Here is a 19544-nt window from a genome sequence, read left to right on the forward strand (position 1 = left end):
GAAACAAAAATACTGTCAAATGTTTTAAGTCCTAATACCATAAAAGATGACAATCATGTGAGCATCATTGGGCAAACTCCCTCATATCAAGCAGATAACATTCCTGTGGAAACTGGTTGTCTGAGAAGGACTTCATTAAGGGTAAGAAATCATACTTTAGCATCTTGCAAACCACATAACATAAGTACACATGAAATAATCCAAAAGGAAAACAGTCTAGAATGTCAGCTTTCACCAGCACTGCCAGAAAATAAAGGTAAATTATATGACTATTCCAGTTCATTTAACAAAAACAGTATTTCCTCTGTATCTTTGCTGGCATATTCAAATGTGAATAAAATGGACTTGAATTATAAACAAGATGAACTATGGGATAAATGTTCATTTCATGCAGTGGAAAATGAATTGAGTGCTGGAACTGACCCTGCCAGATTAACAAGTGGTGGTGTAGAAATGGTGAAACAACCAAAACTAGAAATGCTTCAACGGGGGACCATTAATAATGAAACAGAAAATAGTGAGCCAGATTCTGAAGTTACCATTTTTGATCATGACAGTAATACACTAAGTCTCAGTGGAGACTTAATACATAATCAGAATGTTTTCTCAGTTATGCATGATAGACCTGTAACTTTGGAAGACTGTACAGATGATAGATTAAAAATGAGGAACAGTTTCAGAAATCATCAAAGAGCTAGTAATCCTATATTTGGATCTCCTAGCTATCTGTCTCCATCAAGCCAAAGATCCTATTCAGATGTTCTTCAGAAACAAGTGGGAAAGTGTGATGTGACAGATAACTGTGACTATACAGAATTAGACCCAGTTTATGTTAAAAGGTCTACTGAACCTTTGGCTGAAAAACTTCCAGAAACTTATGAAAAATGTGTTTCAGATCTACAGAAAACAGAATTTCAAAGGGGTGAAGAAAACCTGTGTCACAATCTGTCAAAGGAAGAAAATGTTGATGTTTCTAATACATCAGCTGACTATGCAGAAGCACAAACAAGTGAGAATATAAAGTGGTTGGGAACAAAGAACACTGAATCTGAAAACAGCAGTTACATTCTAGATGCTAAGATGAAAAGTTTGAGAAAACTTTCCACCGCAAATCATGAACATACTGAAACTTGTGATCTGAACACATCTGATAAATCTTTTTGTGGGGTTTATACTGACCCAGGGCAGGTAGATAGATATGCTGCTACTCCTTCATATGCATTACCTGATGTCCCAGTTGGTGCTAGAGAACTTTGGCAAGGCAATGAGAAGTGTGTTCTAGATCTGATGGGAGATACTTTGAATGAATCAGAAAATACCTGTAAGCTGGATACACAAAATTCCCAAGATGAAATGGGTTCACAGTTCTTAACTCTGCAGGCTGATAATGCTGATTTTACAAGTCAGATATTTTCTGACACCATCTTTAGTGGTGGTAATGAATATCTGATGGACTATTCATGGAATACTGATACTTCTAACACAGTTATGGAGAATGACCGACAACACGTAACTGAGAATTTCCAGAACCAACCTCAAGATTTGACAGTTTCTTCATTTGCTGTAGAAAGAGATCCTTATCAGTTGCTAGTAGCAAAAAATGGTGGTATTTGGGGATGGCAAGATGCAGAATTTGTAAGTATTTTTATAAGCATGATTTGATCATTTACAGTATATTAAACTTTAAAATGTGGCTCTTGAAATTGGGAGTTGGAGTAAATCTTAAGTCCAACTTATGATTTGATTAAACAGCGCAAGTTTCATATACTCTTTCAAAAAGTGTATTGATCAGTTTTGGCTCAATAAAATGAAGTTATGTCATGCTGATATAGTCCAAAAATGTTACTGACCACTGTCAAATCTAAATCAATGCTGTTTAGAAGTTTAATCCTTGCCAAAGTATGTGAATTTCCAGAATTGAAAATTGCTGTGTAAATGAGATCGTGCTACAACTGTTCATCACAAGTGAGGAAAGCTATCTGAAGATTGTCAGTAGTCCCCTTCACTGTGGTATCTAAGAGCTATATTTATAATCACAAAATAAAATGACATTTTCTATTCTAATGTATTCTACATCACGTATATTAAAAACTGCTGAGAGCCTGCATCACTTAAAGGGAGTTTTAAATCTTAAATCAAACTTTTTCAGAGTAGTTCAGATCAGCCCTGCAGGGTGTTCATTTATTTCAGTGGGAATGCCTCATGTCATGTCAAGATTAATTACATTTTTAGAACCAAGTAAACCTTGTGCCTGCACACTTGACACCAAGTACTCCTCCTCGTGAGGAAGGATGGTACAGTGGTTAGGGCACTAGGCTAGGACATGGGAAATTAGAGTTCAGTTTCTTGCTCTGCCACAGACTTGCTATATGAACTTGGGGAGGTCACTTGAAAAGGTAGTTAGGCATTGCAGTGCTGAGTGGAGCAACACCTAAATACAAATTCTGTGCTTTAGTCTCTGTCTCCGTTTCCCATCTGCAAAATGTGGTACTAGCATTTCCCTTCCAGAGGTGTTGCAAATAAATACATGGAGAATTTGACAGAGGTACAATAGTGATGGGGATGCATCCATGCATACATGCATGCATACACACATACATCTTGCTAATTTACCCCACCATTCCCACCTCAGTCTCTTGTAGCACAGATCATTCCCACCGTTCTGTCACTCACTTCAGCTCATCAGTTCTCTACGCCCCTCATTTAATCACTTTTCTCTTCCCACCCCAACACTAAAATTCATCACTTTTGTCTCCTATCAAATCTGTTGCATTATAATGAGTTCCTTGGTGGCAATGGCAGCAACATCACACCCAGCCTGGGTAGGCCTCAAGGCCTTCGTGATGGCAAATGCTTCTCCCTTTCCTTGCTGCTCCACTTTTGCTGTTCCTGGGGCATGGGGGTTCTGCTTTGCCCCCTCCTTTATTTAGGGAGGAGGCTTGTGGAGCTCCTGAAATCTTTAGTTCCTTTCTGGAAAGGGATTAGGAGCTTGGGTATCTTCTGCACACCTTTTGAGGAGGGCATTGTAGAAGTGAGGGAGAAGGAAGAGCTGCACAGCAGCTAAACAGGAATGCACTGGGTTAGGTCTTGGCCAACCGGGGGAGAGAAAAGAACAAACTTGACTTGCAGCTGCTTCTCCAGCTCTGCCTTGGTTCACTGGCAAAGCAAGTGGAGTTCCACCGACAGGCCCAGTGTATCAGTAGCAGCTGCTCTAACCTTGCCCAGCAATTTCACCACCAGCACCTGATGCACATTTTTAAGGCCCTTTGCAGTCATAAGGGCTGGGAATTTCCTTTTTAAAAATGGAAGTTGATGGCATTGGTCATAATCACTGGGGAAGGCTTCCTGGAAAAGCTAGGAAATAAATAACACCGCATGTCTGAATTCAGCAGCATTTAAAAGTGTATTACCTGCCACACACTCATCACCCTTTTAAACTATTATTGATCTCCTGGTTGTAAAAATGGATGAATTGGTAGTGTAAATGGAACACAATGGTCTTCAGCACCATTGCCATTTTAGTGATTTCTATAATGGTGCTGGAAACAGTGTTCTCCTATCCTATTTATACTACAAATTGTTTCCAGTGCTGGTTAAGGGGGGGGCATGTAGTGTCAGCAGCAACAATTCAGTTTGCATGTATAGGTGGTGCTAAAGGAACATGCTGAATTGTCTTTTTTTTTTTTTTTTGCTACCAATCTTTTGGCCGCCTTCTTGCCAAATGGTATTAGCCAAGTTTTGTCATACGTACTTCATATGGTGCTATTTTTTTTCTCTGTTCTCTTTCACAGGAACAGGCAGGGAACAAATCTCCGCTTGAAGTAGAGATGTAACATAAACATTTGTTAGTAAGCAACGTAAAAGATGTATTAACAAACTTATGAGTGACAGATCCGTGAAAGCTACAAACATTAGTCCTTGTAGCCTGCAGAAATGTTAAGTTCTACACAATGGTATCATCCTTGCACCAGTAGTTCTGTTACTGTTCCTCCTTTTTTCCCCTCAATCAGTCGTGTGGTGAAGGAACTTGGGATGCCCTCTAGCATTATATGTCAGGTTTCTTTTATGTCACATATATAAATGTGACTCATCTACGAAGTACATAATCCAAAATTTCTTTTCTAGGAGTCAACCAAGGTTTCTGAGTTAAATCCTAATGCAAAGGTATGGGGGAATCATATGTTACATTTGGAAGCTAGTGGTGCCACTGATGGTAGCGTGAACAAAACCTGGGAAGAAATACCTGACCATCCTCCAGATTCCTGCAAAGAAGGTATGAATAATAGTTTAAAAAGCTTCCATTCTGGTTGAAGTAAACTCAGTCCAGAACTTCCGAGTAATGTCACAAATTTTCTAGTGTAAGACGTAAACACGAAAATGATTAAGAAAACAAGGGTATTCTCAGATTTCTTCTAGAATACAATTCTTTACTGAGGTTTATTTATATAATTCAGTTATTGCAAATGAAAGTTTAGACCTTAATGAAAAATCCACTTCAGACATTTTCTTGTAATCCTTGCTGCAGGACTGGATGCCAATGGTGATGGTGACAAAAAGCAGCAAAATGCAGTGTTAACAGAACTGCAGGAGCCATCGCTAACCGTTCCAGTGTCAGACCAAAGAGATATGAACCCTTTGGCTCTAGATAATTCAGAGTATGAATCGATACATGAAACCACCCAGACAGGTAAGAAAAGAAACTTTCTTTATGCTTCGATAGAAATTAATTGTAAACTGTTTGGCTTGTAGCTGAATAATGAACATGTGTACAGCAGAACCTCCGAGTTACAAAAACCTCGGGAATGGACATTTGAAAGAACTACCATAACGTTTTGTTCAGAGTTACAAAAGTTCACATCTAAACATTGACTTAATACAACTTTGAAACTTTACTATGCAGAAGAAGAATGCTGCTTTTAACCATCTTAATTTAAATGAAACAAGCACAGAAACAATTGCCTTGTCACCTTTTTTTAACTTTCCTGTTATTTGTTTAGTAGTTCACATTTAACACAGTACTGTACTGTAGTTGCTTTTTTGTCTCCACTGCTGCCTGATTGCATACTTCCGGTTCCAAATGAGGGGGGTGTGTGTGTGTGTGTGTGTGTGTGTGGTTGACTGGTCAGTTCATAACTCTGGTGTTCATAAATCTGAGATTCTACTGTACTAGATACAAACATCACAGGAAATAATCACTCTTGCTCGTCAGCCTAAACATCTTACAGAATGTGTTCAAAATCTGAATTCTGTCAAAGTACAGTACAGTTTTCCCTTAAAAATTAGCATGCTAATATAAACCTAATCGGTTCTTGTACGATACTGCATTTTGTGGGTATTAAATCTCTACAATAAGTGTAAGGAGGTGTGCTAATAAGTGTCTAATACTTGTGTGAAGCAAAAGGCAATGTTAGTTGCTATAAAGACTTTTTTTTAAAAATTAACCATTTGTTTAAATATGAATTTTTCGCTTATCCTCTTTTGTTTGTCTTATGAAACTGTTTCACAAACATTCTTCTGAGTCCCCCTTGTTATAAGCATCTTAATGAAGCTGTAAATGACCAAACTTTGTCGTGGTGTGTTTCAGTAAAGTTTTCAGACTACTGCAGAAGGGTCTTGCTATACTTACTCTTAACTAGCTCTTTTTTTCAGTATATATTCTAATGATTATGTAGCATAGTATCAGGAATAGATTCCAGTTCTGACTGTTTAGTGGCATAACTAACAGCTTCAGGGATGGGGGAGAAGGAAACTGAAGATAAATGCGTAAAGGTGAATTAAGAAGGAAGGAAAACAAAAGACCGTAATAGTGGTGGTGGGTTCTAGAGATAAGCATATTTTTTCCGCTGAATGGAAAAGATCGTTAAACAGGCAGTAAATGATATAAACTAATGTTCAGTTACTATGTTTGGTCTTTGTACATACCTCCCATTGACCTCATTGGGAGTCTTCACTCTAGAGTGACTTTTAGTATGTAGTCCTAAACTTGTACACTAGCCCAAGGGCAATAATTAGAAATGAAATTTGACCTTCTTGACAGAGTTTGACATCCCTGCTCTAGGAGACACAAACGTAACATTTTACAATGGGGGGAAAATGTGTCTGTAACCATTTGTACATCAATTACATTTACAAAAATGGTACCGTAAAACTGGTTTGAGTTACAGCAACACATCTTTTCTTCAGAGTTGTAGTGTTTGTGAATTTGGAACACGGTGGTGAGGGCATTGGTGAAAGTGGATCAGTTCTCAAACTTCATTGGACCTCAGCCCCCTTCCAACAACAAATATTACTACACAATCTCAGGAGAGGGTACCTGAGCCGGCCCGAGACCTGCCACCCCTTGGGGGAGGGAGGGGCAAAGCCGAAGCCCAAGAGTGTCATCCCTGGGCAGGAGGCCTGTAACTTGAGCCCCTCTGCCCAGGGCTGAAAGCCTCAGACTTCGGCTTCACCATGGGGCTTGGGCTTCAGCTCTGGGCGGCTGGGTTCAGGTTATAGGCCCCCTGCCCAGGGCTGAAGTCTCAGGGGTGGCAGGGCTCAGGCTTTAGCTTCAGGCCTGGGCCCCAGCAAGTCTAACGGCCTCCCTGGTGATCACATTGAAACAATGTTGCAACGCGCTTTGGGGTCCCGACCCACAGTTTGAGAACTGCTGATAGTTCACTGCACTGCTTCCTTGATATTTGCAAGGGGTTACTCAACCTTGAATTTACTTAAGTGTCTTTTCAGTCTTGTAAAGCTCTTCCAGCTGCTTGTGGGCACAGACATCCAGATATGTTGCTTTATTAATCTTTTATATTCCTGATGTAGGGATTATTTATTCCTTACTTTTCTGATTGGTAGTCATTTTTTTAGTATCTAGCGTTCAAGTCTTATTAATGTTGAAAGTTTAGGCTACAGCTGACTCTGGGTATGACTTTTGAAGAAGTTACTTTTTCGAACTTTCTGGCAAAATTCACTTTTAGATTTCACTGTTTCTATTCAATTTAATCATACAACCGTACATCTTCCATACTTAGGAGGAAATGACCAATTGCAGCCAGAAGGTCAGGAAGACCTACGAGAAGTGCTTAAAAAAACCCTGGAGTTCTGCTTATCTAGGTATGTATAATAATACATAAATATGGGACATCATAGGATAGTTAGGATCCTGTTAGATATTACCTTCTATCCCTAAGATGTGATGGGATCTGTATCTTCCAAAAGTAAAAACTTAATGGAAAGGAATAGCAATATGAGAGGAAATGATCCATAGAAAAATTCCAGCATGTAGTGCTACTGAGATATTCTGTAGCTTAAACAGAAATAATGGATTCAATGGAGAAATTACTGGATCAGGTGCTGTGGCTTGTGTTTTATGCAGGAGGTCAACAGTGGTCACTTCTGGCCTTAAAATTAATGAATCTACTGTTCTGAAATTCATAACCCAGTTTTATTCATCACATCTCTGTACTACTTCACTACCTTTTTTGTGAATTTAGATTAAGAGGATAGTGAGACTACTATGAAATAAATCAAATACAATTCATAAGGTTGTTTCTATACCGGAGGGCTTTGATATGCTTGTGCATTCTGCCTATGCATCTGTATTTGACATGAAGTAAATAATTCCTTTTATCCTACATGGTTATAAAACTAATACAAGGTGTTAACCTTTGAACTCCTGTGTTACCACTTAAAGTTAACATCCACTTACAATTGACAGTCCATTGAAACAGTGGAATTTTCAGGACCTAGCATATTCAGGAAGATGGATCACTTGCCTCTTCCAAGTATGCGAGCACAATTTGTGGCAGTGAAATGGCTAATGGGTGGTGGTCATTCTAACAATTAGTTTGAAGTAGAACAGCAAAATAATGGTGTTGAGTGGTTCTGATGGAAAATGAGTGAAAATATTTTCTCAAGACAAAGGGTGCTGTAAGAATCTGGTACTTGCTACTTTATGGAGATGGATACAACATTCCACTGTGGGAATTTTTTCTTTGCAAATAATCCTTTTTTGCACATGATGAATTTAATGGGAAACCAGGATTAACCACTTATTTTTCCTTCCAACAGAGAGAATCTTGCCAGTGACATGTACCTTATATCACAGATGGACAGTGATCAGTATGTGCCAATAATGACAGTAGCAAACCTTGATCATGTCAAGAAACTCAGTACTGATATGGATTTGATTGTGGAAGTGCTGAGATGTAAGTAAATCGTGTATTTTGACAGCATTTTTGTTGTACATACTAAATGCTTTAGAACATACTAAATATTTGCAACTTAAATAAGGCCACTTAAAACTATCGAACATTAGCGAATGTTCAGCCTTTCATCTAGTGCAAGCACATTCATATTTCACTGCCTTAGACAGAATTTCATAGTTTTAATTAGATTAAAAATCTGTCTATACAGTGACAATGAGCATGTTTAAGATGGCTGGAAAGTAATCACATTTTATACTATGACCCTTTACACGAACAGGATCAAAATTGTTTAAAACCAGGTTTATGTAAACCATGCAGGCAGACCTTAAGTGACCTTAAGTCTTTTAGGGTGTAAAACTGCTTCACTTTCTGTTTTCTAAAACCAGATTTTTTTTCCCCTTTCCTCTTAGCATTGCCTTTAGTCCAAGTGGATGAGAAGGGAGAGAAAGTCAGGCCAAATCAGAATCGTTGCATTGTGATTTTACGTGAAGTACCTGAATCTACACCCATTGAAGTAAGGATTTTGTAGTTCCATGAAACAAATAATGGTTCACCCTCTTGACTCGGGAATTAGCATTCTCCTGTTGACAATAAGACTATACAGAGGGGATGTAACCTACTTTTTAACATTTCTAATGAAATTGCTAGACTTTGGTTTATAAAGTCCATTAGAATGATCTGTGGTGTTTCTCTGTAGAAATGCATGATTTCAAGAATATTACAGTAAGACGTGTGTTTCACATGAACTTCTGTAAAGGTCTGAAGCACTTAAACTGCTATTGAGACCATACAGAAATTCTTATAAATAGGTTTAACTGCTGGTCTTCCTCTATAGAACCATGGTTGTAGGTCTTTTGCACTACAGACCTATTCAGGGATTTAGGCAGGTGACCATGCCTCCACAATAGGTTAACAGAGTACTTCTCTATGGCTTCCTCAGCTTAGAATCTCCCTCCCTTAAAATACTCCCTGCTGGCCTTCTTCACAATATGTTCCAGCCTCTTTGCTCTGGGGCATAACTAGTAAATGGATGAAATTGTGAAAAGGAAAAACTTCTAATGCAAAAAGTCACTGCTGAAGCTGGAAGCCTGTCCCGGTGAGTGACTGCAAGCTTCAGAAGCTTTCCTGTAGCGCTGAGACAATCAGCTTGATATACACTAGTTTTGTTGGAAGGAGTGTTAGTAGTCCAGTGGACCACTAACTATGGAATGTGAAGAAAAAATCGGGGATGGAATGTGAAGTCATTCAGTGCGTATCTTTGAAGCAGATTGGACTTGATAGTAGAAAGAAGATGGAGCAGCAGAGGGATCTGTAACTACTTCATTTTGGGGAGCAAGAAGGAGGCAGAGACACTTAACACAGGATGGGAAAGCATATGAATGAAAACGTACAAGAAAAATTCATATTGAAAGGAATTAAATGTATTCTATTACTGGCGGAAAAAGTAATACGAAGTAACAGTGGACTTCAAAATAAACAGAAGCATAACATTCTTAAAGAACAAAAAAGGGAAAATTAAAATTGAAGATATGGCAAGTCTTCCTTTCAACAGTCCAGCTATTTTAACTTTCAAGGAAGTTCGCGAAGAGAGGCATTTCATGTGTGTACGAAGTTGTTACATGGATGTTTTCCCCCTGTCACCCATTTGCTGATTATGACAAGATGTATTGGTGCTGGAACTGTGTAGCTGATCTGCCTTGAACACTTGCAAAATAGTTGTGTGAATCACTGGCTTTAAAAATGGCCAAGACCTGTCAGAAGAGAAGTGGATGGTGTAGCTAAACACTGTAGAAACTACAGTAGATGTAAATTGTGTACATTTTCTAATGTAACGGAAAATTGTAGAAAGTCTGACCAGAATGTTCAAAGCTGCTGTCAAGTCTTCAGAGTCAATGATGGTTCTGGATATTACTTGGCTTTTGGTTCTATGAATAAAACAGAATGGAATATTCTGTACTATAGGCAGAACTATTGTAAATTAACATTGAAAAGTATTTTTGCTTCTGTGCTGCCAAAGTCCGCTATTTTGAGGCAACTGAAATCCTGCATTTATTCTTAAATGAAAGCCCTCTAAATAGCTTTGTGCTCCTGTTTTTAAACAGTACTGAGAAGAACAATCCCAGTATGGCCTTCATAATGCAACATTTCATATCCCTGTATATGAAAAGTAAATTTTAAGATTCAGCATTACTGCGGGTATTCTAATCTCTCTCAGTTGAAAAGCATTTTTATTCTGGACTCTTACCCGTCGTTCACGTTCAGAGTTCTACACTTCACAATAACCTTTCTTTTTTTTTCCCCCATCAATTCTTCCCCACCCTTTCCTTAGGAGGTTGAAGCACTCTTCAGGGGTGATAATTTGCCTAAATTTATCAACTGTGAGTTTGCCTATAATGACAATTGGTTCATTACCTTTGAGTCCGAAGCTGATGCCCAGCAGGTAACAACTTTTTTTTTCGTATTGCCCAATAGTTATGCAGCCTTTCAAATGCTCCAAGGCACCAGCCGATCAGGGTGGGCAAAAATCCACTCGTAAATAAACTTTCTGTGACTATTTCTAGTCCAAGAAATACTGTTAAACCTCCAGTTAGTCATATCAGAAGCCTGATTTAGCAAAACATAACCCGTAAGAACTTTATCCTGTGTGCATATGTTCTTGTTTCCTGTGAAATACTTGAACCTTATTTACTACAAATGGCGATATTCTGTAGCATATCTTGAAGCATCACCTTATCTTAAGAAATAAAGTACTGATTTAGACTTTCTAAAGGTCTTTTTAAAAAGCTGTGTAATTCTATATCAAATTTAACTTCAGTGACTAAAGAAATGTTCTAACTTGGATTGACTGTTTATACAATTACTTACCTCCATTTAGTACTGGTGATACTTCAAATGTGGCAATAGTTCTTGGTCTACCAAAACTCCTTTAACACTAGTTGTTGTGTTAAATTAATATTCATAATGGATATTTGACAACTTTTTTAAAAAATGTCCATTTTATAAGGCTTACAGATACCTTAGAGAAGAAGTGAAAACTTTCCAAGGAAAACCAATTAAGGTAAATAAAGCTGTTTATACTATTTTATTTACTATTAACATAATAGGTTGGTGTACTTAAGTAATCTAAATCTCTCTTGCAGGCAAGGATAAAAGCAAAGGCAATAGCTATAAATACATTTTTGCCAAAGAATGGATATAGACCTCTGGACATGAACCTCTACACACAACAGCGTTATACAGCATCCTTTTATTTACCTCCAGTATACAGTCCCCAACAGCAGTTTCCTCTGTACAGCTTAATTGCCCCACAGACCTGGTCTACTACGCACAGCTATCTTGATCCAACATTGGTAAGTGTTCAGGAGTATGAAACAGCTGCTGCATGTTTAACTGTTTCAAGAAGAGTGTTTAGCGTTCAGTTTGAAGGACTGCGTGTGGGAGGTCAAAATCTAAGTTCCACTCTTCTGATTGTATGTGGTGTGGGCTTTTCTTGAAAGTGGACATTGGCAGTCCATATTTTGGAGTATGAGACCCTCTTTGAAAGAGGAATCTGGTTTCTTTTTTTTTCTTTTTTTAAAGAAAGGGAGGCTTCAGAAGTTACTTTCCTCATGCTTTAAATTCAGATCATAAGGTTTTTGTTCTAAAGGTTAAACACTTAAGCATCCCCCTCTGAGTAATAGTATTAAATACTTTTAAAAAGGTAATCTTCATAGCATATGTGTATGAGTGTATTTATAAATCCAATTCAATGTTTTATGTACGGAAAGCACCAAACAGGACTAGTTGAGAGAGTATAATCTAGCATATTAGTTTAAAATTTTAAGATTTTTCTCTTGCAAGGTTAATGTGCAGGATTGCCCTATTCGACATATCCTGACAGTTTTACAACTAACATCTTTATTATTAGGTTTAAGAATTATTGATAATCTCTAAGGAAGTACTGATTTAAAGAAATCTTACATTTTCTATATTCAGAGCTAGCGGCAGCCTTAGGTCTACATTGCTAGTGCAGTCACATGAGTTACTTGACAGACCCCACACTCTCTGTATTCTACAGCCTTTCCTCCTCACCACTTACTCTTGCATCAGCATTCATGCCACGCTCCGTCAGTACCCAGCCCAAGTTGGGGAAGCTAATGGTCCAACCAGCAGACCAAATTCAGTGATGAATCCTGGTCATGTGCCACCTGAGGCATGTTGTACATGCGTGGAGAAGAAGGTGTGACTTAGTGCCACATCAGAATTACTTGGGCCAGTAAAACTCCACTCTCCACTTGTGCTTCTTGTTTGGTTAGTTGTATTCATGCATGCAGCTTTTTGTGCATTCAGTGGCTGTGGAGTGTCATTGATTGGTGAGGGCCAGGGTTGTCACAAGTGGAACCATCCTCCCACCCCCACATCTGTCTTTAATTGGGGTTAAAATAAACTAGGGTAGCAGTGCTCAAAATTAGAAAGAGACTATTTAGAAATCTTGGCAAATGATTAAAGTCTCTTTGAACTAACTTGATAATTAGAAAGTTGTGGTGAACACATTGACACACAGGGAAAGCAGCCAGAACCCTTTGCAGTTAGTGTTTAAAGGGAGCTATAGAATGGGGAGGAGACTTGATGGAGTGCACGTTCATCTCTGGACACCCATGTCCTGATTTAAGTAACACCTAAAAACTTGTTTGATTTTTGAGATGGACAAATGAAGACTCAGTAACAGCAGTAATTGTGCCATTTTCAAACATGGTCACATTCTTGTTGTCCAACAGTATCACTGGTTATGTCAAAGTCAATAAAAGCATGTTGAGGGTTCCATTAGAATTGGAAGGAAAAGACATTTTCTGAATGGAAAATGATCATAATGAAATGTTTTCAAACTAAGGGCTCTTCTGAGGAAAGGGTACTGATCATTTAAAAGACTTTCACTTAAAGAATAATTTGAATAACCTGAATTACATTTATTTACCACGTGCATTTCACTCACTTTGGACAATAAAAAATACTTTGACTTTCTTGGTTCTTCACAATTAGTGCAATGTTGCAGCATTTGGGTTACAAATGCTGTAACTTCAGAGCAAGCCTTTTTCATTGAATCTTCACTTGTATTAATAGGCTTTGTAAAATCTTTATCTAAATTTGAAGCCTAAAGTATTGAACAATGTCACTTTTAATCCCTTGATGGTGGCCTGTTTGCTGGCATGTTGTTTTATGCTGCCAGTAAGTTGTGGTGTGACAACTGCACTGTTAAATTTCAATTGTCAGTGATTTGTGATGCTCTTCGCACTCCTAGACAGTGTGGGTGTTTTCCTGTATATATAGTTTTCAGTAGACATAATGTAACCTCCAATTCTTTGAGATGGACTTGACACTGTTAAGCATTTATGTAGTACTCTTTTCATACATGTTTGAAAGTTTAATTCTCAGCTCATCTTGCTGATGCAAGTATTAACTGAGACTGTTGTCTTACTGTTAACACATTCAGTTGTGGGTTGTTGGTTTTTTTGAGCAGCAAACTTTCCTTTGAACTAGTTAGGCAGGAAAGACAATTTTCTTGGTGCTTGTGCCATTGTAAGAAATAACTGTAAACTTGGGTTTAATTTTTTAACTAAAATGATTGCTTAGTATGCTCAATGATAGGGGGAACATTAGTAGAAGGTGGATAGGAATAGTAAAAAGTAAGTCTAAAATTTAAGAGCTTCACTTTGACTTTGGTAGCTCCCTTTCAATAAGCATTCTGTTACGTCCTCTTTTCCCTATTGGGAGCAAGACAAACAGTAATACACATGTAGAGTGGTGCCGAACAACATGAAAAATTAGAGGTCCCTGTACCAGACATTTACCAATTTTGGTAAGACTTTGTCAGCAAGCTCTTAGGAAGATGATGAAGAGATCTAGCATATGGAGAAACTGTAAGTGAAAGGTTGCTAGCCTTGACAGTCAACATGTTTTGTATACATTGGTAATACTGTACTTGACTAAATGTACTTTAAGAGATCGTGACTGAGGTATTTATATGTTATAACTATTGCTGAATGCTTGTATTATTAAATAGGTCAGTGTAAACTGATTAAGTAGCAGTTTTCTTGGCATACTGAATAAATTTAACTTACCTGTTTTACTGTCTCTTTCACATGCAGTGAAGATTTGTGCAAGTTGTAGTAACTAGATAACTGGCCATTCCAATAGTTACTGTGAACTCTGAACAGAGATTGTTTTTTACGCAGTCCATAATTTTCAAGTCTGGACGTCAACGCTGTTTAAAATGATTTGTGTGTCAACATAGCAATCACACCTATTTTTACCTTCAGACAGCTAAAACATGAGATGTGATTGTATCCTCCTCTTTGGCACACTTGAAAATGAGTATTGGAAAGTGAAGTTATCTTAAAGTGTAACACGAATCTATAATGTATTGTGCAGAGGGATGGAGTAACAAGGTACTAGAAATGCCAAACTGGGATGTTGGGGCATTATATCCGTTTTTTGCTTTCTACTACCTTTTACACTACTATCTACTACCATTACTCTTCCAAAGCTGAATGGCTTCATGTCCTCCTTCCACACATTTCATTCTTCTGTGCAGCTCTTCACTCCTGGAACCTGCTTCCTGACCCTGTCTGCCATGCATCCAGCCTTGCCTTAAATATCTTTCTCAAAATGCACTTATTCCATGAGGCTAACACTTTAACCTTCGAGTTATCTTTGAATCCAAACCAGTAAGGGGGAAACTCCTAATCTTCGTGAAGCATGAATTAGTTACTTAAATAGCCATGTAAGCCTACTGTTGTAGTCCTCTTCCTACCCCAGCTGAATGGCATCATCTCACTATGTTGTCTCTGCTGACGTCATAAACTCTTTGAGACAGGGACACTGTTTTACTAGTTTTTAAAGCTCCATGCATGTTCTCATGCTGTATAATATAGGAAACATATCTTAGACTACATAAGGGAGAAAATTAGATCAATATTAATAGTAAAAAAAAAAAAATTTATCTCCAGTTATCTTTAGAGCATGTGTAATGGCTGTTTATAAACTTCCTCTTGAATGAGTTTGTCATGCATGCACTGGCCTAAAAAGTTCTTATCACATAATCTTAAACTAAAAATGAAAAAATAAAAACCTTTCTGAAATACTGTTCTGCGTAGAATGACATGGGATATCGTTTCAAAAATAACTTCAGGCATTCAGAACAAGCGAAGAGGACTAGATCTCAGAAATGAAGGGAATTAACCTCCAAATTTATCTTACTTTTAAAGAATACCATAGTCGCTATTTTGACAAACCCATGGAGGTTCAAGACCTTTAGTATAAATAAGTATTCAATTTTCCACTCTGAAGATAAACATTCAGTTTGGTTATATAGTATGTAATCTACAAATGTATGTCCACACAATGTTTTTATTCTTTAGGTAACGCCATTTCCCAATGCTGGATTTATCAATGGGTTTACATCACCAACCTTCAAGCCCCCTGCTTCTCCATTGACTTCACTCAGACAGTATCCTCCCAGAAGCAGGCAAGTTCAACCAAATAAAAATGTATATTATCATTTTTTAAAATATCTCTATTCCAGGAGTTGTGCAAGTTACTTTATTCTTCATAGCTAAAAAAAACCTTTAGCTTGCAAGTTGCACGCTAAATTAAACTTGCTGTAAGATTAAATATGACCAGATGATACTGATATCAACATAAAAACACCGCAATATTAAAAGTGATTGATTGCACTGCTCCCTTATAGCTCTGAACTGGTCTGCTATGTGCATGATCAGAGTTTGGCTTTGTAACTTTCTGTTCAAAGTTCCCACTGAAAATGTATCTTTCTGTAATGCAGATTACTAAAATTTGTTTTTCTGGACTGGTTGCAGTATTCAGCTCTGAGAATACTGTATTTGGAATGTCTTTTTCCTGAAGTCCTTGGCTACAATTATACTATTAGAAATATAATTATCAGCAGATTTATTCATATTATATATTTAAGTTTAGAATAGTTTTAGTCAAGCATTAAGTTAAAATAGAAGTTCCAAGGTTTAATTTTGCTAAAAATACTTTACTTGTATCCAAATAATAATAAGAAAAGGAGTACTTGTGGCACCTTAGAGACTAACCAATTTATTTGAGCATGAGCTTTCGTGAGCTACAGCTCACTTCATCAGATGCATACCGTGGAAACTGCAGCAGACTTTATATATACACAGAGAATATGAAACAATACCTCCTCCCACCTAGGCCTAGGCTTAAATAGAGACTGGGAGTGGCTAAGTCATTATGCAAGGTAGCCTGTTTCCTCTTGTTTTTTCCTCCCCCCCCCCCCGATGTTCTGGTTTAACTTGGATTTAAACTTGGAGAGTGGTCAGTTTAGATGAGCTATTACCAGCAGTAGAGTGAGTTTGTGTGTGTATGGGGGTGGGGGGGATGTGAGAAAACCTGGATTTATGCAGGAAATAGCCCGACTTGATTATGTAAAGAGTTTTCACTTTGGATGGGCTAGCACCAGCAGGAGAGTGAATTTGTGTGTGGGGGGGTGGAGGGTGAGAACCTGGATTTGTGCTGGAAATGGCCCACCTGATGATCACTTTAGATAAGCTGTTACCAGCAGGACAGTGGGGTGGGAGGAGGTATTGTTTCATATTCTCTGTGTATATATAAAGTCTGCTGCAGTTTCCACGGTATGCATCTGATGAAGTGAGCTGTAGCTCACGAAAGCTCATGCTCAAATAAATTGGTTAGTCTCTAAGGTGCCACAAGTACTCCTTTTCTTTTTGCGAATACAGACTAACACAGCTGTTACTCTGAAACCAAATAATAATCCATCTCTTTTTAAGAGGATGATCAATTTATAAGGATTATATAAATATACAACAAAGTGCCAAGCAGTTCACATAACCATTTTCGAATACAATGTATTCCTGATTTGTAGGAATCCTAGCAAATCACATCTACGGCACACCATACCCAATGTAGAAAGGGGACCTGGGCTTCTAGACAGTCCTACAATATTCAACTTTTCTGCTGATCGTTTGATTAATGGTGTCAGGAGTCCACAGACAAGGCAACTGGGGCAAAACAGGACACGGATGCAAAATACTACTACAAGTTATACAAAGAGGGATATAGGAACTGGACGAATGGAACAGACTAATATTGACTCTTCCCCTGGCTTAGGAAGAGGAAGGTGAGTGTTTTTAACAGTGGCTCGTATAAATACCTATGGTGTGGTCTGCTTCTGAGTATTTATTTGTATACACAGTAGTAAACACTTTCAGAAACAGGAGTAACATTAAAACATTAACTATGGCCATGTCTTTTCAATATAATTAAGGCTCTGATTGAAACGTTTTCTCTGAACATGTTCAGTTGATTAAACAATACATTAATGTTAAACAAGGGAGGTAACCTGTTGTGGCTGTAAAATGTTGAAGTTCTAACCTCTTTTTAGAGAGAACTTTCATGTTCATTTTTGACTTGTGCTAAAATCATCTGTTGTCTAAAACTGTATAAAGAGTTATATGTTAAATGAGGGCCCAGTTTAAGTGAATTGGTTTTCTTAAGTGACTATTTAAAAATGGCACTTTCAGTTGGTCCTGCTTACTGTGTGTTCAGTCATAACTGCTAGATTGAGTGAAACAGTTAACATTTTGCACTCAGTCTAATACTGTAGATAATTCACCTAGGAGTATGTGAGCAGGATTGTATCCTGGCTAACACATAATATAGTTAACTAATTTTCAGTGGCAGGGCCAAATCGTGGTTTCACTTATACCTATGTGATGCAAAGAAAATGGAGTTGCATAAGAGTAACCAAGGGCACATTTTGGGTTGTGGGATCTATTGTGCTGTAAGGAAGAAATCCAGTTTACACTTCAGTTCCCAGGTGAAGTTGGCAGGGCTGGGAGTTAGAGAAGCAATTTTTAATTTGCAAATTGAGCAGATTTGATATGGAAGCCATTGAGATACAAACATAAAACCACACTGCCATTTTTTTGTCACACGTTTAGGATTGTATGTTAGCTTCCTTTTTCCCCAGAATTACTTTATCACCCTTCCTTATCAATAACCATTTGAATTATGAATAGGGCTCAGTGTCCCTCACAGAGGTTGCGGAAGTCATGGAATCTGTGATCTCCATGGCTTGTGCAGGGACCAGTGTGGCTGACCCCGGGGCCACCCAAGCAGTTGGCTCTGGGGCCAACCACTCAGGTGGCCCCCCCGGGGACAACCATACCAGCTGCTGCTCCAGCCGTGGTCCCTGGCTGGCTGGCTGGAGCAGTTGCAGTCTGCTGGCCCCAGGCTGCCCCTGGTACCTCTTCCTCTCCTCTGTGTGTGTGTGCGCGTGTGCACGCGCACACACCAGGTTTAATCACAGGTATTTTTAGTAAAAGTCATGGGCTGTGAATTTTTGTTTATTGCCTGTGACCGGTCCATGACTTTTAGTAAAAGTACCCATGAATAAATCGTTGCCTTAATTATGAAATGTCAGTTTTTTCAGAAAGCTGAAGTCAGAAGTCAAATTTTACCTTGCCTTTTCACTAAATAAAAATGAGTACTTTAAATGTAAAAGTAAGAACTCCCGGTGTTAAATCCTTTCGTGTTGTATGCAAAAGAACTATATCGGGACATGGTTTTCTTTTTCTAAAACAGGTTTAAGTTGTGAACGGTATGTTAACATATATAATCATGTAGATGGAAGACTTAAGTGGTGTTAGAATTTACATTCTGATGCTTTTGGCACTGGATAAAACTCTAGGATATTTCCTAGTGAGTTTCTATTTTTTTCTTAATACATAGATGTTATATTAACGAAGCATCACAAATGCTGTTACCTTTGTCTTTTTGGAAAGGCATAATGAAAAGCTAAAGATAAAATACGTGGTAGTCTTCAAGTGCTAGCTCATGTCAATTCCAATTAGGGGTGTGTGCACCTTGTGCACAATAGCCGGAAGGTTTTCCCCCTAGCAGTACCCATCGGGTCGGCTCGGACACCTCCGTGGTGCTGTATATAGGGCCCTGCCAACCCGCTGCCTCTTCAGTTCCTTCTTGCCTGCTTTGTGCCAACAGAGGGGTGGGCTGCTGGGTCTTGGAATGGACATGAGCAACACCTCTTGAAGAACAACAGTTACGAAAGGCAGGTAACTGGGTTTTTTTCTGCAAATAAGCTATGTTTTCAAGTTTCAGCCAGTACTAAATCACTTCCTAAATATAGGGTAAAAATTATTCAGCCCTTGTTTATTTAATGGTTTTGGGTGTCCCTGAGGCTTCCTGATAATTTTAGATAGTTAGATATTTTGAACAGGGGGATTTTCATTTTAAAAAAGAGTAGTTTTGCCTTGTGTAAACTTCGTGGCTTTTTTCTTGTATGAGCTTTTCTTC

At 38.2% G+C, this 19544-nt stretch overlaps 1 protein-coding gene across 2 annotated transcripts in view; it reads left to right on the top strand.

Annotated features, from left to right (window-relative positions):
• The window catches only part of LARP4B (La ribonucleoprotein 4B), a 111948-nt gene that overhangs the window by 64949 nt on the left and 27455 nt on the right, over window positions 1-19544 (top strand). For both annotated transcript variants that reach the window (XM_048837660.2, XM_048837661.2), the window contains exons 3-12: window positions 4126-4273; window positions 4526-4687; window positions 7014-7095; window positions 8053-8189; window positions 8600-8703; window positions 10519-10629; window positions 11194-11247; window positions 11330-11539; window positions 15587-15693; window positions 17095-17349. In XM_048837660.2, coding sequence (XP_048693617.1) covers window positions 4126-4273; window positions 4526-4687; window positions 7014-7095; window positions 8053-8189; window positions 8600-8703; window positions 10519-10629; window positions 11194-11247; window positions 11330-11539; window positions 15587-15693; window positions 17095-17349 — 1370 coding nt within the window. The remainder of the gene's footprint in view (window positions 1-4125; window positions 4274-4525; window positions 4688-7013; window positions 7096-8052; window positions 8190-8599; window positions 8704-10518; window positions 10630-11193; window positions 11248-11329; window positions 11540-15586; window positions 15694-17094; window positions 17350-19544) is intronic.

The sequence above is a fragment of the Caretta caretta genome, chromosome 2, assembly GCF_965140235.1.
Source record: "Caretta caretta isolate rCarCar2 chromosome 2, rCarCar1.hap1, whole genome shotgun sequence".
Classification (NCBI taxonomy): Eukaryota; Metazoa; Chordata; order Testudines; family Cheloniidae; genus Caretta; species Caretta caretta.